We start from the raw sequence: 23,252 nt of genomic DNA, 5'->3' as shown, positions 1-23,252 counted from the left end.
GTGGACCAACTAGGCTCAAAAGATTCATCTCGTGATTTCGAACTAAACTGTGTAATTAGTTATTTTTTTTACCTACATTTAATACTCCATGCAAGCGGCTAAAAATTGATGTGATGGAGAGAGAGTAAAAAAACTTAGAATTTGGATGGCTAAACAAGGCCTTACTATGTTCTTGCATCATTTCATCGGCTCGCCTTGACCACACACACACAAAAAAAATATCTATCGCCTTGAGTTGCTGCATCAGCGGACAGTGCAAGTTTAACTCGCTTTGAGTGTTTGAGATGAACCGGTTCCTGAGGTTGATGGATGATTTTGGAACTCACGTGGAACTCAGCACACCGAATTAAAAAAAAGAAAGATACTCCTACGGTTTCAAATTATAAGATATTTTTTTTACCATCTCTAGATACGATGATTTTACTATGTATCAAAACATCTTATAATTTAGAACGGAGGAAGTTAAAAAGAAACAGTGTTTGCACTATGAAAAGCAAGGATGGAGAGAAAATATTTTTAAATTTGTATGACTTGCACGCTGCTGCTAGAATAGCACCCATAGCAAACTCTACTCCAGCGTACTATGGCCCTCTTTGGCAGGGCTCCAGCGGCTCCGGCTCCGACCTGTCGGCCGCTGAGCGGTCGATACCCGGTTACTGTTCATCAGAGCATTTTTTCTCTCTCCTCCTCTCCTCTCTTACTGACACCACCGGAGCCGGAGAAGCTAGTTTTTCTGTCTCGGCGGCTCCGACTCCTGTAGGCACCTGTCGGCCACTGGGCGGCCGACACCCGCCTACAGTGCAGGAGCCGGAGCCCACCGAAGCCCTGCCAAAGAGGGCCTATATCTCGTCGGTTTCCTCTCCCTCTTCTTTTCAACAATTAGAAATTAACGCTGTAGCTGCTCTTAGACCATTCTTACTTTCTTAGTGTAAGATTTTATAATGTTGTTTTCAAGACGGTCACATCACTTAGGACTTGTTTGGCAGAGCTCCCGAGCTGATTCTCTGCTGAATCCAGCAAGAGCTGTCAAACAGTTTTTTAGAGAGAAGTAATTCTCTGCTGATTCCGTAAAGTGATTCTTTAAAATGAATTAAGAGGCTAGGAGAGAGAAAAAAGTAGCTTCTTCTAACTCTATGAGGTGATTCTTTATCGTAGTTTTGAGAGTTTATATGCTAAAGAATCGCCGCGAGTACCTGATGCCCACGGCCACGGACCTCTGTCTCAGAGCCTGTCGATGCCGTCCAGCGTGCTCTTGCCGTCTTGCGTGCGCCACGGGGAACTCTTGCTTCCCCTTGCAGTGCCGTGCCACCGTGTGGGCTCCAATGCAACGCTTGGACGCCCAATCATGTTCGAGGTCGGCCATGCCGCCGCACGGACAAGCACCATTCCACAACGCTTTTCTTTTAGCTTTTCCTTTTACTTTTTTTTGTACTCAGACTTTGGAAACAGACTACACAGTAACAAAGAGGAGACAGAATGGAGCAAACAGCAACCAAATCTATCTTGCAATTATTTCATCTACACTTTATATAAACGTAAATTTAGGCTCATCTGTTCTAGCTTAAAGCACGACCAAATACTAAGTTACTTAATTGACATTTAACATCACACCGTCATAATCTGATCAGCCAATGTGTAAAAACACTAGAGAGTTCTTTGCACATGAACAGGTGAGCACAATTGGTAGAAAGAGAGTGTTGAGGGAACTCTGAATCAAGAAGAGGAGAAAAAGAGAAAACAGAAGCTAGACATGTCTTGAACTCAATCACGGCGTGCATATATATATATATATATATATATATATATATATATATATATATATATATATATATATATATATATATATATATATATATATATATATATATATATATATATATATATATATATATATATATATATATATATATATATATATATAGGCTAGGCGTGCATCGTCGCTGCCTTCTTGAAGTCGATCTTGTCCACCTTCACCTCGCCGTCAATCAGCTCGTAGACGTACACCACCACGCGGAGCCCGTCGATGTCCATCAGCACAAAGCTCGGGTTCACGTCGTAAGTGATGCTGCTGTAGGCGCCCGTGGCTGAGCCAGGGTTGATCACCACGCCTCCCTCGTGCTTGTATGCCTTGAACTGGTGGGTGTGCCCGGTCACCAGGATGTCCACGTCCAGCTGTCGCTGGAGCATCGCCAGGGAGTCCAGGTCGCCCCATGGAACAACCTGATGTTCGGTAGATGCAGAGATTGAGTGAAAAAATGTTTAACAGAAAATATATGCTAGATAGTCAGTCTCAATGACCACATGCGCAAATTTAACATTTGACATTGGGGCTGAGATGGTCTACTGGAATTCAAGAGCCACAGCGTGCGCAAACAATGTGCTCACAATCAGCTATTGCCCATTAATCATGTTTACGAATGGTGAAGTACAGAGTGAAAAAAATAAATGGAGAGCAGTTCTCATAAACTGTGTGAATGAAGGTGCAGAACATGGTGCATGCACTGGCAGTGGCAGATACAATGAACCAACATCGTGCATGGCTCTCCACAAGTGAAGTTCTAGACACTGAGCATGGACTTTGTGGTGTGGCCAGGCTTGATGTCCCCAAGGAGGGAGTATCAAATCACTTTATGGATATGGTCTATGGAAATGGATCACTCTCTCTGGCTCCTATTAGAGACTATCAGTTGTTTCAACTTTAGAAGAAAAATAATTTTGTTCTTCAAGTAAAACTATAGACCATCAGAAAACGCATTGAGTGCTCCTATATTGAAACACCACAGCAAAAGTTTTCACGGCCACTTTATAGAGCTCCGCAGAGGTGTTCTTCACTGCAAAAGTTGAATCAGTGGACAGGAGACATCTGGTTCCACTTTATAGAGCTCTGCATTTTCGAGGCCAATAAGACAGTTGACCTAATAAATGACACTGAGGACTACAACAAAGAGTTTGATTTTTATGATTTTTGGTAGTTAAGCACATTATTTGGTAACTTCATGACTAAAAGTCACCTCACTAGAAGAATTGAGAAACATATTGCCAGATTTGCAATGGAAAGCCATGTGTTTAATTTAATTTTCCTGGGTAAGAACTAAGAACTGCGCAAATGATTGAACTTTTATGGTCAAAGTGTAGAGACGAGTAAAATTGAGGGTTTAGCCATCTACGCACTTAGCAGACCCTGGCTTTTATTCTAGAAAATAAGAGAACTACTTCTTTCCTGATCTCAGGAAACTCAGAAAGAAAATTTTCCAAAGTAAAAGTTACAAATTGATGGTCCATATCAGAATGGCTGGAGGTAGTTTCAAAGATGTATCAAGGTCCAGTTTAGTTCCACAAAATTTTGCAAAATTTTTCAAGATTCCCCATCACATCGAATCTTTGGACACATGCATGAAGCATTAAATATAGATAAAAAATAAAACTAATTACACAGTTTAGCCGTAATTCACGAGACGAATCTTTTAAGCCTAATTAGTCCATGATTGGACACTAATTGTCAAATAACAACGAAAAGTGCTACAGTAGCATTTTGCAAAAATTTTCACCATCTAAACACAGCCCAAATTTACACGCAGGGCATGAACATGCTAAGATAAAAGAAACAAAAAATGTTTACGGAGTCTGTGCTAACATTAGATTGCGTAACATACGTCTAACTAAAAGTACAGTCTGGTTTCAACAATATGCATATATCAGAGTGCTAGTTCATGAGCAAAGAACAAAGCAGTTTAAAACTTTAAATAACCAGGTTAACAAACATGGTCATATGTGGAATAAATTATAGGCATCATAAAACAAGCATAGGTTTTTTGTGTGTGCGCCAAGGAGCACCTGTAAGAAATTAAGAATACAATTTATTACCATGGGCATGAAAGTAATAGCTCCCGTACATTTCCTGAGTCAAAAACAAACCTGATGGCCATGGCACAGCCCAAGCTTAAACTGACCAATTGTAAGTGTCTTAGTCTCTGGGTATCGAGCATCCTCATCATATTCACCTCTGGTTATGTGAAGATCAGGGCAAAGGCTTTTCAGGTAGTCATGCACTTCCTACATTGAAATTATGAAAATTATTAGCCTGTACTTCATCAGAACAAAAACACTCAGTTCATACAAACCATCAATCCGCAATAGGAAAATGGGATACCATAACCCAGGTTCTAAAGTACATTTGCAACTATGATGATAAGTTAAATAGTGAATGACCAAGTTCCATAAAAGAATAACCAATTCATGAACATATAGAAAAAATTAGATGCTCCTTGAGAAGAATAGCACAGACATTCATACTGCAAGGAGTAGGTATGCCATGCAATAGCGCGATTGATGCCTAGAAGGCTAGAATTAATATCATCATAGGCCCAAATCTAAGAGCCCATCAACATATTCTACCTTTTTTTGCATCTTCCGACAAGCGTAGGTACACCCCCACCCCCTAGACAGACTATACCAACAAAAGAAAAAAGGAACCAGCTTCATCAAGATTATAAACACAAACGTGCAACTAGACCAACCTAGGAGAACTAGGTGACATTTTGTTAAGAAGAAAATAGGCACCCAAATTCACCTCGATGAGGACTTGAACCAGGGTGTTCTAGGCATACATCCACACCCTTGACCAACTGAGCTAGCTCAACTCCTCAATTTCATCAAGGTGAAATGCATCTCTCTTCAACTTACCAAGTATTTAGGTTTCATTAAGCCATAAACACTTCTACTAGGTAGATTGTGTATTGGTGCCTGATGCACAAGATATGCATTACCATATCTCCCATATATGCGACTGGGGGAAGTTCTTCGTCTATTTCCAGTTCCAAAAGGATAATTCAGCAAATCAATGATGGCACAGCAAGATAAGCCAAACATATTAAACACTCTTGCCAACAGAGCAAGCTTTTGAACTTGCTGTATTTGCCATTAAAGCTAAAGCTGTTTCAACAACAACAACAACAACAAAGCTAAAGCTGTTTAGCCTACAATTTATAAAAAGATAAGGCTAATATTTTAAGCGCTCCCTCTGGTCAATTACGTTTAGTACAAGCACAACAAGCAGGACACAAGATAATTGCCCTGTCCGAAACATCACGTTTAGTTGACTGGATGCAGTATATGCCATTTTGTGCTCAAACTTTTTGTTACCAAAATCAAGATACAATAGCTTATTTGGCTTAGCTTCACCTCCAATAATATTCCAAGACAAAGTAACGCCAAATAGCTGACAGTTTCTTCGGCCTAACCCTAAGTCCATTTTGTACAAGAGATCCTCAATATGCTGATTTCAGTCGGAGGGTCTTGGGACTTATGTTATGGCTTATGACTTATGAGCAAACATCTGATAAACTAGATTATTAGAGAAGATTAAACTATGCCAAACAGGAACATATCAACTGGCATGCTTATATGATGACAAGAGCTTAAAAGTGAACTAGCAGCAATATATGGGACAAGGAGTACTATTCTATGCAACTATCCTTATCAACATGCAAGTTAGCCACCAGGAAATGGTACTTATGCTTCCTTGGAGATGTGAATTGTGAAGATCAGAGAGAACTGAAGATTGGGTGATTAAAAACAACTTCCCAATATACTAGAAAATTACTAAATACAAGGTATTGTCAGCTTTCATCTTCCCTCTCACTGTAGTAATCTAATTCAGGCGTTCACCTAAATGCAACAAAAAATCATTTAAAAAAACCGCAATGCAGTTATTATCTTTCCAGTGTTCTCTCAAAAGGAACTGATATCGTAATCATTCTTTAACAGTATAACTATAGTAATCTATCAAGGAGCTGGTCGCTCTTGCCTGTTAGAAACTTAGAATAACTAGATTGGTTTCTGACAAGATCCCTCCAAATATGCAATAGATGAATTCACTCCTTTATGATTTAGAATTAAAGAGCTCCTCAGAAGATTATTAGGTGACATCTCTAGATAATATATTTTTCTTTAGGAAGCGGCTTTGGTTAAGGCTTTGAGTCGAAAAATTTGAATTTTCAATCTTTTAGCTTTGTAAAGCTTACAGGTTCTTCTGTACCAAGCTGCCTTTTATTTCTATTACTTCATATATACTCAATAGGGTCTTCCTGTACAGTTCTCAGTTTTGGCAGCATTTCATAAACCTGTACAGGGTATGGTAACATATAGATACTCCTTTAAAAAAAAAATCTCTGCCCCTTCTTACGAATTGGGAGACCAACCCTATGACTAACAATAATGAAAGAAGAAAGTTATTTCAGCTGATCATTTGGAGCTACATAGTAAAATGGATATTAGTTGTACATACTATAGGTTCTTCATTTGATAAATCTAGTGGCTGCAGCTATTATGTTCCCTGTAGTCTACATCCTAAAAATCAACTAAGAGCATATAGTTTCATCAAGTAAGAGCTGGGACTAAATTGATTTTAAAAAATGTAGTTTCAAAAATGGAGAACTTGTTAAGAGCGTGAAATAATGATAACAAATTTCTCTAAGCACAATTGTAAACTGTGATAGCATCAAGCTACCTACAAATATACATAACTACTAAGACAATAAGGTAGTTACAGGTGGTGCCTTCTAGCTACGTAGTGGTTACTAAAGTATTTTCCTGGGAAAGCTCCACATCGTATTACAATTGCACAATTCCTATTCCTAGTAAACATAGACATGGTGAGCATGTTGCCGGCTGAGAATTTTCCCTTGACAGTTTAACAAGAACTGGAAAGAGCTCTATGATTATAAGCAGTAAGATGTGACATTGGTGTACTGAACATGCAAAATAGTAAGCCTGCCATCACTGAACTTTTTGACAAAGCATCAGCATTGGGGTCCATCGATCATCAATTTGTTTCAACAAATGGAAAAACACAAGATGAAGTCCGGTTATAGAGACCAGCTCGGTGCCATCGCCACCCTGGAGCCCAAAATAACCGCACACACACGCTGCCCAACCGAAACAAACAAAAGACTGCAGTATAGACTAATATAGCGATGCTGCTGAGACCTAAGAACCATAACAATTTCTCTCGTGATGCAACTATCCACGGCACTATGACCTAGCCAGCGCAACAAAATTGGACGCATGAAGCGAGAGGAAGGGATTGTAAGATCGATCGAAAAGGGGTCGCCGGTTACCCGGCCGGCAGGCCAGGCGAGGAAGGTAAGGTTACCTTGATGCAGAGGTTGCCAGTGCAGATGATGTGTTGGATCTTGCCCGGCACGAGCATGGACTTGAATTTGGCGGGCAGGTCGGGCGCCCGGTGCGGGATGTGCAGATCCCCCAGCGCAAGCACGAGCACCATCCTCCCCCGCTATCGCCTCCTTCCCCTCCCCTGCCCCTCTCCTTACTCTTGATCTCCTACTGAGCTATACCTCCACCCCCACGATCCGCGTCTCCCACCTCAGGTCAGCTCTCTATATCTGGCGGAGACGAAGCTGGTTTGCTCGCTTCGCTGTACGGACTGGGCCGGATGAGTGTTGTTCGGCGTCTCCGTACTGGGCTTTAGCTCGCTGTGCACGAGGGACACGGCCCGTTTGCGCTCCATCGGTTTCGCCGAGTTCGTTGGGCTAGCGTTAAGCTAATAAACGTCTGTCAAGCTTGGCTGCCTCAGTTCAACTTGTGTGTTGAGTTAACACGTGATGTGTTGTCTGCTCATTATCTCCTACAACTAAAAAGAATAAAGTGTGGATATTTTTTTATGCGATATTTATTTTGGTTCATTCGTCTGCCTACGTCTACGATCCCACGACATCTTAATTACTGATTGATCATGTTATTCTCCTTGATTGAATATTGTCTATCATGTGATAGAGGAATCACGACAAAATAGGAAGTAGAAAATTATTGTGCTATCCATATACACATTACATATTTGCATGCACCAGCATACATGGCAACGAGTAAAAGGAAAGAGAATTAACACCGAAGGAAAGAGAATTAAGACAAAAAGAACATCTTTGCATTTCTGAGAACCTTGTCAAATCTGCCTATATTTAATTACTTTCCCTCTTTGCATTTGCAAAAGGGACATCTTTTTTCTCTTTTCATTTGGTTTTCACGCTCACGTGTTCCATCGCCCTCGCTTGCTGTTTCTTGCATGAACCATATTTGATGTCATCTATCTTCCATGGCTCAGCCTCCCAATCCCAAGAGAAAGTCCCTACCACTCCCTGACTGGAGATCCGGCCTGCCAGAGAATCTCGTCGAGTTTATCGGGCAGCGTCTCGCGTCAGGCCACGACGCGACATCCTTCAGATTCGCTTGCTCCCCATGGCGCGTCGCCGTCCTGTTCGCGACCTTTGGGCCGCTCCTCCTGCTCCCGTTCGACCTTGACTCAGACCGCGTCGGTTTCTACTACGTCCCGGAGAAGAAAGTCTTGTCCAAGAAGCTATCCGACGTGCACGGCAAGATGGCGTGCGGCTCCTCGTGTGGGTGGCTGGCGCTCATGGATGAGGCGGCGTCCATGACGCTGCTGAATCCATTCGCCGGTGCCCGTGCCCCCCGCGTTGAGCTCCCGCTAGCAAGCGAATACGTCGCGGCGGCATCCTCATCGAAAGTTCGAAACGCATGTCTAGGGTCCACGACCGGTGGGTCCTCCATCCCACCAACGGCTACGGGGACGTGGATGCCACAGACAGAGCCATCAAGCTAGAAGACATGAGGGACGTGTTCTTCTGTGAGATCGTGCTCTCGGTGCCGCCTGACGTCGTCGACCGCGGATGCGTGGCCATGGCCATGCTTGAGTGCTCCACGAAGGTCGCGTTCTGCCGGGTTGGAGTTGACAGCACATGGACGCTGCTCGACACCAAACTGGAGTTCTCCATGGGGCCCATCGTTCACTGCCAAGACAAGTTCTTGACGATCAACTGCACTGGAGAAATCTCCGTCTGCAGCAGCAACGCTGACGGCGCTACTCCAACCACGACGCTGCTGCCATCGCTGTCGCCACCTGCGGGGCTCTGCCACCATAGCTACCTGGAATCAAATGGCGAGCTGCACATTGTGGGTGCCATGGTGAGCACATTCTATGAGACACAAAGCTTTACCTACAGCAGTGCGATCTATAAGTGCAACCTCCACGACCGTACGCCGGAGTGGTCCAAGGTGAGGGACATCGGTGATCAGACAGTGTTCGTGTCTAAACATTTCAATAAAAGCTTCAGTGGAACAAGTGTATCCAAGTACAAGGAGAACAAAATCTATATGTCTAAGTCATTGTATGGGGATCCATACGACTTGGTCTATCGACTGGAGATCGTTGATATTGCTACCGGCGCATCCGAAGTGAAGCCTGTCCAGAAAAAGATGTAGGGTTCCAAGGCTCTAGGTTGGATTCGACCCAATCTCTGGAAGCTCTAGAGTTTGTGAGCCTGCGACGCCGCGCACTCCGTGACTGTGTTAAATTCATAAACTTTGCTTTTTGGATTAAATGTCACTTTAACATTGATATTTAATTTAACAGTATTGTTATCTTATCGTGCGATCCGTGTGTTTTTAGTATAATATGTTAGTTATCCCGTAGCAACGCATGGGCACGCTACCTAGTATTATTATTATAGTTTATGACTGAGTTCACAAACGCTTGGCTTGGCTTCTATCTCCAAATAAGTCATCAAATTGTATGTCCATGAAAAAGCAGTATGATGAAACCATGCATTAAGGATGGTTGTTTTATCCATGTTTTATTCCATTCTATCTGACATGGTATTCTTAAAAACTATAAGGATAGCGGGAATTTATTAGGATAAAATCACTACTACATAAATAATTTCGTAAGACATTGCCCAATCATTAACGGAGATGGCCACAAAATGCAATCGTCTCTGAAAGTATCTGAGCATTTTCGGAGGTGGGCGTTTTATTTACAGAGGCTGTTAAAAACAACTCGTCTCTTAAAATAAATTTATGGAGACGGTAAAAAAATTCTCGTCTCCTAAAATGGATATAGATATAGAATATAGATATAGATATAGATATAGCGCCACACAACTCTTCACTTAGAATGGCCTAAACTTTGCCATTTGGCTTAACCACAAAATATTTTCAGCACTAATAATCATGACTGAGGCAAATATCCATTCATTACCCTAGAGAAGTATAATCTATACCTCCTTGTTATGTTGTTACTTAATAAATAATCGGCCTGTTCGCTGGTTGGTTTCTGGGCTAGTTTGGGCTGGTTGGTGCTGGTTTATTGTGAGAGGAAAACACTGTTGGCTGGCTGGTTTGGACTGGCTGAAACCAACAAGCGAACAGGCTGAATGTAACAGACCGTTGAATAAGTATTGAAATGTTGAGTACATGTTGAATGCATATGTTCATAATACGTTGATTGATTTAAAGAATGTTAAGTAATTGACGTAGAGACATGTTCTTCTAGAGCCCTTGTACATGCATTTGAATATTTAGGTTCATGATTTTCTAAATTTAATGTTTTTATATGCGTATTGAATTAAGAATTTTCATGTTTTCTTTAAACTGCTTAGTCCACTGTTTAAACCTTGATAATTGCATCCATGGTTTTTCCATCGTTTTTTGTGAGGTGTTTATGGACACAGAACAAGGGCATGCTTGATACACATGGCTAGTTACTAGTTAGACTAAAAATTAGTTTAAATTAACTATAGTTGGCTAACAACTAGTTAAAGACTTATCTGAAAAAATTAACCCAACTATTAGCCTCCTGTTTGGTATTAGAGAGCTAATTTAGACGAATTTTTAGCTAGCTAACAATTAATCCTTGATTCAAATCGACCTTAAGTACGGTGTGTGTTTTAAATAAAAGTTATACGTATGCGTGCATGTATACCGCCTGTTTCATTAAAAGAATGTGAAGGGGTTATGGGTTAATTTCACTTCGCCTACACTTTGAAACCACCTCTGGAGTAAAGATAGATGCCATGATTGGAACTTGGATGTTGTGATGAATATTTTTATTATTCCATTCACTTGAGCTCCCGTCATCTTACACCTGTCACGAGTTTCCAATTTTCTTTGATAAAAACGGCGGCAAGGGGTCATCGTCGCACCGATTTTCCAAAAGGCACGGGAAGAAAAATGCCCCAAACACGACGGTTCAAACATGGACCATCATAGCCTTTCTGACCAGTTGGTTGAACTTGAACAATACACTGGTCTTGCCCGCTTCTTAGGCCCTGTTCGTTATAATTCATACTTTTCAGCTTTTTTTAGTTGAAATAATATTTTTCAATAATAGCAAATCAACCGAAAACTATGTTTTTGCTTGTTTTTTCGACGAACGAACGGGGCCAACTCCCCGTCAACCCGGACCGAGTACGTATCCACAGTGTTCCACGACGACCACGGTGGCCGGAGCTCCGCCGTCCGTGCATGCGTCGATCGACAGGGTAGGCACGTTTGTCACACGCGGCGAGATTAATTGATCTCTCCGATGCATCGAGTGACCGCATCCGCTTTGCAGCGTGACATTGTCGTTTATCATTTGTTTTGTTATCCTACACCTGTTTCTGTTTTGTTTTAAAACCATTTTTTAGTACGTTGACAGAGACCGGAGAATGGATCGCTAATTCTACACCCACCCCTACTTGCCGAGCGGACGCGTCGCGTCTCCGGCGTCCGGAGTCAATGAACCAGCTTCTCCGAAATTCAGTCTCAGGAAAGTATTGAGCACTTGCGTTGGCGGGCACGTCACTCCTTACGCCACCTTATTTTTTTTTCTAAAAAAAATGTTTTTACGCTAGCTTTTCGTGAACACCATGGCGCAAAGAGACAAAAGTGCCTGCGGACTTGGACGCACCTTTTCTCCCTCCTCCCTCCAGTTCCACAAGGTGATCGAAGCACATGAGGTGAGACTGTTGAAAACTTTAATGCCAGGGTGCTGTTTTGGTTCATCACTAGGAGTGGTAATACTAGGAGCATCTGTATGAGTTTTGGAGGACAACTCACTATTTTAATTTTGGAGTAAAAGGAGAGAAAAAAAGTCATCTCCAACGGTTTAGTAAAAAAACTCCTTCAACATAAAAGTTGTCAGATATCTCTTTCAACCCATAAGTTTTCGCAGTCGAGAGAAACTCCGTATCTGCTCTCCATTCAACGTTTTTCTCGGGAAACCAAAGTAAAAGTGAACGCATGAATAAATTAAGAAAATAAAGGGTCTCAAACCAGAAAATGGTAAGAACTCAAAAGAGGCTTGGTTGGTTAGAAATAGTAAGTGGTTCCCAATACAAAATCGTTTAGGAAACTAATATATAAAATTATTTGAGAGGGGAATAAATTGAGGTTGCTACTTATTTTGTTAACTCGCTGAACTTATTGGTTTAGCAAGTTAATTACAGAAAACACATGAAGTTGCTCTAATATAATATATCCGAAAAGGAGCGTTACAGTGTAAAGGAAAGCGTAAAATGTTTTGTTGTATCAGCTAAGCTCTTCCGTTCGCATAACCTACCTTTTATCTAGTCAGGTTAAATTCTCGACACGTGGGTGCTTACATTTTTCTAGATTAATTTTAAGACTTACCGACGTTGTTCTTTCGGTGGTAGACAAGGTGCTCATTGACAACAGATGCATATAGTAACTTCTTTAATCTCGAGATCTACCGACCTAACCTTACTATTTTGGAGGTGCTCATACATAGAAGTACAATATGTGTATGTTTTTATAGGGGTGAGTGTGTGTATGTCCATGTCTATGCAATGATTGGAAAGAAAAGACTAATGTTCAAATCTAATGCGATATTTATTGTTTGGAGAAAAGGTTGGGTAAGATTATGAGATAGGAAAAAGGAGAGAAAGAGGTACGTAAGGGCGACCCTCACTGGTAAAGATATAATGGAAGGTGTAGGCTATAGTTACTAGTAGTACTAATTGTGGTGTCGTGTCCGAGCAATGAGAACGAGCCTTGTGCAAGAGTGGTGGCAAGGAAAAAAGGGGAGTGGTATTGAATACGAGCATCTCGAGCAATCTCTTAATCCTAATCCCAATGAGAAAAAAAACTACCTTTGGATTTTAGTGCTCCAGCAGTTCTCCAATCTTAACTCCATCGAAAGAAAAAAAAAAATCCTCAACTCCCCAAGATCCATCCTCCAACTCCTCAAAGTTGAAGATGAACACTCCACCCAATACCTAAGTTTTTGGGCGGAGGTCCAATTGCCGTGTCAAAGAAGCCGAGCGTCGAGGTAGTTGTCGGCCACTGACCGTTGTGGCATCTGTCAATCAACGAGGAAGACAACCGCGGGGCCCGAGTGTTGTGGATAAGAGGAGGAGGGGAAGAAACATTGATATAAATGTCATTTGCCAACACGAATCATTATGGGCATCTGGCGTCGTTTCCCCGACCGCTTCGAGACCGATAAAGGGGATGTGAGTGAGCCATAAAAGTGACATGTCAGTGACTCGTGTGTCAGTGATACAGCATAAGATCTCTGTCAAAGGCCACCGGAGCCCCCAAAAAAAAACCAACAACAGTATCGCTTCAAGTCGTGAATTGATTAAGCCTGAGCCAACCGGCCAGTAGATTTTACGCCGATGTGTAACCTGTATTCTTTTTTTTTTACCACAAACGGTCCGCGCCTTGCTACATCATACGATACGGGCTGGAGTGGTGGAGCGCATGCTGATGCTGAACATGCCCGCGGTCATGTTCAGTTCTGACGCCCGTGCGGCGGCGAACTCCATGCATGTACAGTGTCAGTTGTCGGCGCATCGCCGTGTGAACTGTGAACTCTTCTCGATCGGTGCACCGTGCACGCTCCTCCAATGGATCCCTTCTCCAGCTACAGCCTTGTATTTTCCCGAAAACTATATATACCTCCGCGCTCTCTCCCCTTCCCCTTTCCCTTTCCTCCCCCACACCCACCCACCTCCCGCGGCCGCCAAGCCCTAGATGTCCCCCTCCCCAACCTCCTGCCCCCGCCGCGCCGCCGCCGCCGCTTGCGCCCCGCGCCGATCCCGCCAGATATCGCGCGAATCGGAGGCCCCGCGCCTCCCCGTGGCCCGATTCGCCGGGAACGGCGCCGATTTGAGGCGGTTTTGGAGGTGAGGTGGGGGAGGTGCGATTTCGGTGGTCCTGGGCCTCGCGGGGCCCCGTGGATGGATGCGGTGGAGCTGCCGTTACCAGCCAAGGTGGAGTTCGGGAAGATCCTGGCGCCGGCAGCCGCGGTGGAGGGGGTGGACGGGCCCGTCGTCGGTGGTGGTGGCCCCGGAGGCGGGGGCGGGGAGGTGCTCAGGCGCTGCTCCGACGCGGATCGGCGGCACGGTGGTGGTATTGCCCCTCTTCTCCCTCTGCTTAGCTGTCGTCATGGTGGAAGGATTCGGTGTGATTTGGATTTTTGGTGGGGGAGTTAATTTCACTGCTCGTCTGTCTGCTTGTACTATGTAACGGAAATTCACGCTGCTTCTGCTGCTGTTATTAATGGGGATGCTATAGTTATTTAGCAGGTAGTAAGTGTTTTCCATTTCTGTGGTGGAGGTGGACAGGGAGCACGGCGCTTCCATTTTGTGTCTGGATTGTTTTGTTGCTAATTGATCACGTAGGCTTGGATGAGGATGGGTTTCCGGCTGCCGTGCAGAGATGTATGTTAATGAATTATGGCACGGGAAGGGGAAGCCAGTTCGATGACTTGCTTAGCAGATTTGTGAGCTCTTTCCATGATGATGCCTGCAGCTTTGATGTTTTTTCCCCCTGTATCGGCTGATCTATTGTTTGTGGTCTGTGTTGGTTATATGTTCTTGTCTGCAATATATTACATATTATTCTCTTTTTCTTGGCAGCTTGTAAATGCTTGTGGCTGTGTACATAGTCCTCTTTATTATGTGATCTTGAGGTGCTTGCAATTGATTGTCAAGTGCCCCTGTTATCTGGTGGTCTACAGTTGTCTTTTCTGGTTGTTGTAGTGGCATTTACTTGGTCCATGTCATTTAGAAACATCACTTTGCTGTCGCTCCTGTTCCCTCCCTTCAAAGCCTTCCATGTTGCTTCATTTGATTTCATGAAACTTTTTCCTTTGTGTCACTTCGCAGCATGGACCGTGCGTCCGTGCCAATTATCTTTGTCATTGTCTTTTCGTACTGCATTGGTAGCTTTATTTACAGTAGAAACGCATATGCCATATTTTATTTCCCGTTTACTTATGTTGCTTGGATTGGGTAGTTCTGGTTGACTTGGTGCTACTTTGATAATCCCATTTCCCGTCAAGAAATCCTCAAATATGTATGTTGTGATCCTCAAATCTGTATATGTATGTCGCGATCCTCAAATCTGTGCATGATTGTTTGTGAGTGTATCAGTGTTGCGAAAAATGGGCAGAATTTGCAACAATTCAACCTTCCAAAAGTTGGCTATTGCTTTGCGCTGAGCAGGTTCCCTTTGGGACAAGTTATTATTTTGTTCGATTTATCGCATAAAGGACTATGATATATATCGCTCAGCTGCATGTACATTGGAGTCAGTTCCTTGGAGCTCCTTGCAGTTGAAATTGAATCATTGCCCTCAAACGGAACTCATGCAGTGATCTTTCCTTATTTGAGCATGAAACCAAACACTGCATCATAGTTGGCTTGCACCCTGATTCTGGTTGTACGTTATGCAGACTGCATTTTACTTGGTTGCATATTGGATTCCAGCAATGAAATGAACAGTTTTGTTAATCTTTTTTATTTGTGTTTCTTTGTGAATATTGAGTATTTTCTGTGAGGATCAATTCTACTTTCCTCTGAAGTTTCTTATATTTATATTTTTTCGGGACATGCAAGAGAGCTGTTTGTCATTTATCAGAGAATCAAAGAAAGGGCCGGTCCCTTACAGAGCCTTAGGGGTGATGATCAAACTTAGACACGCACGCACAAACACTGGTCATCCTTGCTGATTGTGATATTTACATAAAGGGCGTACCCAGTGCAGAGATCTCCTGCTCTGTGCGGGGTCTGGGGAAGGGTGTCAGTGGCAAGCCTTACCCTCGCCTGTGCAATGCGAGGAGTCCGCGACTCGAACCCGGAACCTTCCGGTCACAGGCGGTAAGACTCTACCGCTTGCACCAGGCCCACCCTTCGATTGTGATATTTACATGCATGGTTTTATTTACTGTCGTATGTACTTTGGACTTACGTTCCTTTCATGTGTTGGTCATTTGGCCATAGACTAGGGAGATAGGTGGAACTTAAATTTTTAATGGGTGTTTTATTATTTGTTTTGTCTTTTTTTTCTGTAACCTGTTACAATTTTGTAACGGGAAGTTCCACAATGCAACTGTTGTGTCATGGTCTTTGTTCTCTCTTCTTTTTAAAACCTTATATAAGTTCATTTTTTTTTGTTAGTTTTCCCATGAAAGTAATGTGTTAAGTTACTTTAGAGGGATTTTAATCATGGTTCTTAAGGCAGTAAGGCTGAGTTGTGGCGAGCCACCCCCTTCCAATTGCCTAGGTGACGCCTAGGCGGTGATAAGGTGAGTAAAGGCTACGCCATATGAATCTAACACATGTGGCTGAGGAAAAAGGAAAAGAATAAAGAAAAAGGAGGAGGGAGGAGGAAGAAGGGGCTGGCTCAGCCCATCAGCTGCCATGTAACCCTCCCCTGGGTGACCTACATGGATACATTTAATGGGGCCACTGATTCCCAGCGCCGCCGCTCGCCCTCTGCCTCTTGTGTGAGTGCTCCCTCCCTCGGCGCAGCTTGCTTCTCTCTCTCATTCTCCAGATGCACCGCCACCACCTAAAACTTCTCCCTCCTGCTTCTTCCTCACTGCTCTACACTCTCGAATTGACTACTGCTGCAGTCTCCTTCCAGATCGGCTGTGCCGCAGTTGACCGTAGCAAGTGCTGCGCCGCCCACCGGCACTGGAGACAGCGGGGATGGCAGCAGCTGCAGGTTCTTGGCTTTGCTTGCTCTCTACCCTCCCGTTCTTCCTCTGTTCTCCCTCCCTCGCTCTCTTTCGCTGACTTTTGGTCATGCTGATGGGGACGCCCAGATTTCCAGCGTGCCTTATCGCCTAGGTGACGCCTTAATAACCATGATTTTAGTAGGAATTTATTCGTGAACTTCCTTTAGACTAGAGGGTTTTCTGGTGGCTGATAATGGGACGAGTTAATTACCATTGAACGCAAAAGTTCATTTGAGAGTGTTTAGATTGATTGGCAAGGAACACACATGTCAAAGCATGTGAATCTTGTAACCTTCAGAAATAGAATATACTTGCCCACTTTCAAAACCATATATAACTTCATCCTCCTTTTGGGGAAAAAAATTCTATACATGCGTGATGTATATCAACCTATATACAACACCTCTTCTGTGCCGTCAGATCATCCTAATCAACGCCTGGATGGTCCACCATGCATCCGCATGGCCGCATGCAGCCTGGAATATCTCCGCTGATTTCGTGAATCACGGCTTAATCGCACACGGAGACTGATCTGATGGCGTATGAGGGGTGCTGTACGGGGGTTCATGGGCATCACGTAGGCATATAATTTTTCCCCTCCTTTTGGGCTTGCTTGGTTGTTGAATTGTTTTTTTCTTTTGGCCCATTCATCCATGAATCTTGCTCATACCCTGAGAAAATATCTTCGTATCCTCCATTTAAAATTAAAGTGAAGAATACGGTTCCTTACAAAATTTTCCGTTATGTTTTTGGAGTATTCTGGCAATTTATATTATCTCTCTAAACGTTTTATTTATGTATACTGTTTCTTTAAACTAATTTACTACTCATTTGTATGTTAAAAACACAGGTGCAGATGTGAAGCAGCACAACCAGAATGCAGAAGGCTTTCCGTCTTATAGAAGTAAAAGGACGTCTTTGGAAGTCCCTATGCAGAAATCTCTTGGTTTTGGCTTGAAGTCTGAAAACGGCAAACGGGATTATATTGCAAATGATACGGTTCAATCCTTGCATAAGCAAGATAGTAAGATGGTGACAAAAAAGACCATAAAGTTGTTGGACGGTCCACCTTATTCAAAAAGGCCAAAGCTTGAGCCAGTACAAACTGGTAGAGATGCTGAGGCTAAGGGACATGAATTCATATCACAGAAGAATGTGCCTGATTTGACACCATGCGCAGCATCTGGTAAGTTATGAACTTTCTTTATTCATTTGCAATTGTCCAATTTGATGTAGATCCTTTTTATTGCCCATGTTAGGACAATCCACTTTTATTGCCATGCTATCGTGTTTTGATTCAACATTATTTCTTGAGTGCACTGAATTCCTCGCTGCTTCATCTCTCCTCCTTGGGGCCTTGCTTTTATTCAGTTTCTTCACATAGATAACCTTCAATTGTTTGCTGATTTCCATTTCAAAAGTTAAGCTACACTCTGCTTTGATTTATACAATTACAAGGCAAATATCCAAAGCTGGAATGGAAGCTAAGTTTGTGTGGGACATATTCTCAATCTCGGCAGCAATGGAACTATGTTTGCCAAGCAGACTGCAAGGATGATGTAGTCTTGTATAACTTTACGAGTGACAAACTATCAAATAAATACTAGGACTAAATTTTGTAAAGGGGAGTGCGTAGGTAGAATGGGATAGCTTAGTTATTTTGCCTGTGGAGGGTGCTCTCGTCCTTTTATCTCTTATTCCTATGAAGTTTATATCATGTAATGTTTGAAACCTCCCTGATTTGAGGTGGTCTTTCCTATTAGGTTTCCTCTTGTGACACTGTTTCCATAGGCTTGGGTAACAGCTATAACTCATCTGTGGCAGTCCGAGTATGCCTTGGTTTTGTTGTCTTAATATGCTAAAATGATTTAAACGAAGTAATTAATGTTGCTGAATAACTATACCCATCATCAAGAGACTATATTGAAATGGTTAATGGCACTGGGTCAGGACATTCCATTAGGAAATGGATTTTACCTTTCTAATTATAGTAAGTCTGGAAATCAGGCTGCAGATTGAATGAGCCAAAAGGAAGAAGAAATATGTGCTGTGCCTTTTCTTCCTGCTACTTACTGGCCATTTTGCTCGTACAAAATTAATAGCCACTCATTAACCATACCCGCAGTACTAATTACTCCCTGCCATACTTTTTTTAAAAATCTTTATGCACATTTGATTTGATATAGTTGAGTTCTCATTTGTTCTACTCGCTTTAATGCACATGCTGCTGTTCTGTTTGATATTCTGACAATAAATAATTTTGCACTTATCCTAATTATACACAGAAAAATCCCGGTTGCTCAAGCAGAAGCGCATTTCTGATGCAAAGAGAATTGATAAGAAGAATATTATGTCTGGTGTCAGATCAAAATATGATTGTTTCTCATCAAAGGCTGGTCTAGCAAATTTTGATTCTGGTTTCGCAGGAAACAGCGTACTTGGTATGTAGTAACTGGTTGCATCTACCTCATGCATTTATATCTTAGCACTGCTAGTTATTTCTTTTGTTAAGTCTGATCACACGAGCTTAGTGGATAGGTGGATGTCAAATGTCTCTGTATGAAGGTCTGCTAATTGTTTTCCTAACATTGCTTAGACATATTAAATAATTCTATTCTATAGGAAGGTTAACTCTTGATTTAGCAGTATCTAGCTTTTGCATACTAAACGCTGCACTGGTACATGTTATTCAGAGTCTGCTTACTTTTGACAATGCCATTCTCCGAAGATTTCTGAAGCTCTGGTTCTGGTCGTATATTTCAAAGCCTCATCCTCTTAACTTATATATGATAATCGACTCTAATTGTGCACTTACAAGGAATTATGGTTAGTTGTATGTCTGTATGAGCTGTTTCCATTTTCCTTATCGATTTGTCCATTCCATCTTATTTTCTTTGGAGTTTGTTTTCACACTATTCAAGGATTGGCAGTAGCAATAGGCATGACGTGGTTCTGAGTTATCAATATTCTAATTTCTTTTTTCCATGTCTCTCTTTAGATCCCTGCTTTTTAATAACAAAAATGTTTATTATGTAGTCTTTTTATTTGTGTGTGGTGAGAGCTGTCTCACTGAGTCACCATTTCACGTGTTCGAAGCAGCCTCTCCGCAGATTTTGTGGGGGGGAGGCTTGCCTCGGTTTTTCCCTTCCCCAGACCCCACTCATGTAGGAGCCTCCGACACTAGGTCTGCCCCCCCCCCCCCCCCCCCCCCCCCCCCCCCCCCTTCTTTTTATTTGTGTGTTTGATGATACTTTGTTTGTTTCTTTGTATGCCTTTACTTGCATAAACTAATTTGGCAGGCCTACATACAATCTTAACAATGTTATGTTATTTAGGTCTTGATGCCTTTTTTTTGCAGTGTATGCTTCTATATTATTTATGCCATGTGGCCTTCGTAGTATAAAGTTTTCTTTCCCCATCTCATATAGCATGGATAACATTCAGAAATCTCTGCCTTATGGTCAAACCGATTTGCATCAAACTTACAGTGGTTGACATTTATTCAGGAGCACATGGCCTTAAATCTGATGTTCGTGACATCACAAATCACATTGAGAACCTCTCATTGAGCGAACTTCTCGATGGCACTTACAAGTATTCCAGCTTAGGAAGAGAGAAAGGAAAGAAGGTATTGCGCATGAAAGAGGAACTCCTAGTCTCTGTCAGAAAAGCTTTTTCTATGCTTTCTGACATGGACTATTGCCATGGAAAGGACTCTAATATCATTCTGAGCCCTAAACTTCCTTCTGCAAGCACTTCTAGCTGTGATATCAAAGAGCAATGTGGTGACAAGCCATCTCCCTTGGTTAAGGTAAGTAAAATATTCAGTGTTACTACCAATATCATGTCTGTGCCTCAAAGTTTGTTTGATCTTTTTAATACTACTACCAGGACTCATCACAAATCAATGTCTGTGATACTGCACTTCGTCATCCAAAAGATATCTTAAGCCGTTTAACACTTCCTCATCGACAAGATTTGGACTCTCTTTTAGCACCTGGAAGTGAGAGCACAGCTGGAGTTAAGCCTTATATGCTTTCCATGACAGTTCATGGAGCTAGTTTGCCACCATTTCCTTGGTCACACTCACAGGCTGGGGGCTGTCGACAAAGTGTTGACTGTGGTAAACATGGGTCAAGTAGGAGTAACTCCCAGTGGCAATGGGTGCGGGTTGGATCCAACCTCACTCCTCTAGATTATGAAGATACTTTTGTCCATAGAATTGATGATCTCCTTCAAGAGATGGATGCAGCGAAATTATGTATAACGGATTCATGTGATGGACAATATAATTTGTGTGGCACGGAATCAACTTCCGGATCACTTGTACAGAACATTCACTCAAGAAAAATTGGGGGTGGGCATGGTTCTCACCAACTGCAACCCCTGGATCATGTTGACTCTTTAGATGGTTTCCAGAAGCATGACAGTGAACATTCTCTTTTAAAAACTTCTCAAGGTAGGCCAAAATCTATTTTGGAATAAGTTACTTTGGTATTCGTATTACCTTGATGAAAATAGTACTCCATTCCAAATTGCAAGTCGATTCGACTTTTCTAGGTACATAGATTTTGCTATGCACCTAGATATACGCAATGTCTAGATATATGTATATGTATCTAGAAAAGCAAAAATGACTTACAATTTGGAACGGAGGGACTAGTTGCTAAGAAATTAAATTTGAATAATTCGACATGCTTATAGATCACTATTCTAGATGTACAAATGCTTTGTTGGCCTCACATATTCAATATTATATTGAACCATATTATGCCATCTTGTGTCTTGTAGCATTTGCATGTTAAGCCAGAATAGAAGTACCTAGGGATTCTTTATCTCTATAGCTAGGCACTCGTTCTGTATCAGAAAATACTGTTTTCTGGGCATTCATCTGGTATTACTCATTTTCAGTTTATCTTACTTTTGATGATTTACTTATGCGAGCTTTCCTTTCTCACAAGCAGTATCGCCAAAGATACAGTGTGCTGCTGAGATCTTATGTGATATGAAAAGTAGCACTGAATCATGGAGTGGCCAAGGATACAGCAATGGGGCAATTAAGTGGCCAAAATCACCATCTGAAAAGGTGATGAAAGCCCGGAAGCCCTCATCCCAGTTTGGTACAACTGAGAGCTTGTCAGGTTCTCGTAACAATGATGCAACTTGGAATGGGAGCAGTCACTCTACCAAGAAAATTGTTGACAGGAAGAATGATTCTGCACGCTTGAATAATCCTGGTAAGGGAACCATAAGGTGGCCTGTGCCTGTTGAAGATGGTGCATCTCCTGTCAGGTCCGAGCGGGGTCTTATGGTCGATACGAGGCAGCCCCATGGAAACGGTGGAAGGCATCCGGTCCAGGTGTCATCACAGGCACGGCTTGAGAAGGAGTATGAGAACCAGCAGAAGTTGAGGAAAGCAACACTGACCTCTTCTCTAGGATCTGCAGGAGATTGGAATAGGGAGAGGAATAGGAGAATGTGAAGTGTACATTTAGCTTGTTCGCTGGTTGGTTTCTGGGCTGATAAGCCCGTCTGGTGCTGGTTTGTTGTGAGAGGAAAACACTATTGACTGGCTGATAAGCCCTGGGCTGAAACCAACCAGCGAACAGGTCGCTGATTATTCATTTCAAAATCATAGGCTACCGGTATATCGTCTCGGGGACAGCGGAACCAGGCAACTGTTTCATAAGAGGTCACAAAACATTGGGAGATGTGATAATTTAGGTGGCGGGTGATGTATCTATTGGGCCATTTGTTGTTGGGGAAACTGTTGTAACTAGTGTAATTTCTTTTTTATTACCATCATATCACAGGTCTCGTCTCACTATCGTCCGTTGTGTATTACTAGTATGTGTCGAGCTTTTCGTAAAAGTAATAATAGCAGGCGAGGTAATTGCATTCCAGGCGCCAGCCCTCGCGTCTTGCTCATTCTGATTCTGAGCTTATTGTCGCTTATCGGCATCGGCGTACCACTTCCATTTTGATGGTTGGAACTTGGAAGCTCAATGTTTTTATCGTCAGTCATGTTAAATCATCATCCGAGTCTTCATTTTAAAAAATTCGCTATCTCGTCGTGTGAACTATCATTGTTTTTTTTATTATTGCATCCGTTGAATATTCTTTTTCTTAATGTAATGCCTGGGGAGGTGATACCCTCGTAGGTCTAGTTTTTTTTTTTTTTAATATGTGGCTTTTAAGATTTACCACACTGCATATATACTGTATATGCTTGACGTGCATCATGGAGCGCTCTCTCTGCTTACTCTTCTTTTTTTGGGTGACATGGAGTTATGCAAGTCGAAGTCTGGTTCACATAACTTGGTATTCTGCATGTACATGTTTCAATTATGCTACGGGACGACGAGCGTCCGGAACCCGGCGTCGGACGCAGCTCCCACACTTAACGTCTGAC

General features: G+C 42.4%; 2 protein-coding genes across 5 annotated transcripts; one reads left to right on the top strand and one right to left on the bottom strand.

Annotated features, from left to right (window-relative positions):
• Nucleotides 1-1,893: 1,893 nt before the first annotated feature.
• LOC136535129 (vacuolar protein sorting-associated protein 29) lies at nt 1,894-7,381 on the bottom strand. The gene is made up of 3 exons (XM_066527448.1): nt 7,154-7,381; nt 3,916-4,053; nt 1,894-2,220 (listed from the first exon to the last, which is right to left on the bottom strand). Exons 1-3 carry the CDS (start codon nt 7,283-7,285, stop codon nt 1,924-1,926), a joined length of 567 nt encoding a protein of 188 aa, XP_066383545.1. The 5' UTR covers nt 7,286-7,381; the 3' UTR covers nt 1,894-1,923.
• Nucleotides 7,382-13,708: 6,327 nt separating this feature from the next.
• LOC136535128 (uncharacterized) lies at nt 13,709-22,877 on the top strand. 4 transcript variants are annotated; one of them, XM_066527447.1, is made up of 7 exons: nt 15,999-16,606; nt 16,736-16,827; nt 17,691-18,026; nt 19,126-19,281; nt 20,347-20,651; nt 20,732-21,299; nt 21,805-22,877. In XM_066527447.1, the coding sequence occupies exons 2-7, from the start codon at nt 16,812-16,814 to the stop codon at nt 22,320-22,322; spliced, it is 1,899 nt and encodes a 632-aa protein (XP_066383544.1). In that variant the 5' UTR covers nt 15,999-16,606; nt 16,736-16,811; the 3' UTR covers nt 22,323-22,877. The 4 variants fall into 4 exon arrangements, with proteins under 4 accessions (XP_066383542.1, XP_066383543.1, XP_066383541.1 ...); XM_066527445.1 differs by lacking the exons at nt 15,999-16,606; nt 16,736-16,827 and adding an exon at nt 13,709-14,226 and having other exon boundaries at nt 17,697-18,026; XM_066527444.1 differs by lacking the exons at nt 15,999-16,606; nt 16,736-16,827 and adding an exon at nt 13,766-14,226.
• Nucleotides 22,878-23,252: the final 375 nt, after the last annotated feature.

The sequence above is a fragment of the Miscanthus floridulus genome, unplaced genomic scaffold (genome assembly GCF_019320115.1).
Source record: "Miscanthus floridulus cultivar M001 unplaced genomic scaffold, ASM1932011v1 os_2556_2_3, whole genome shotgun sequence".
In the NCBI taxonomy this organism is placed as follows: Eukaryota; Viridiplantae; Streptophyta; class Magnoliopsida; order Poales; family Poaceae; genus Miscanthus; species Miscanthus floridulus.
The sequence above is the reverse complement of the archived record's forward strand: the minus strand, read 5'-3'. Positions and strand labels throughout refer to the sequence as shown.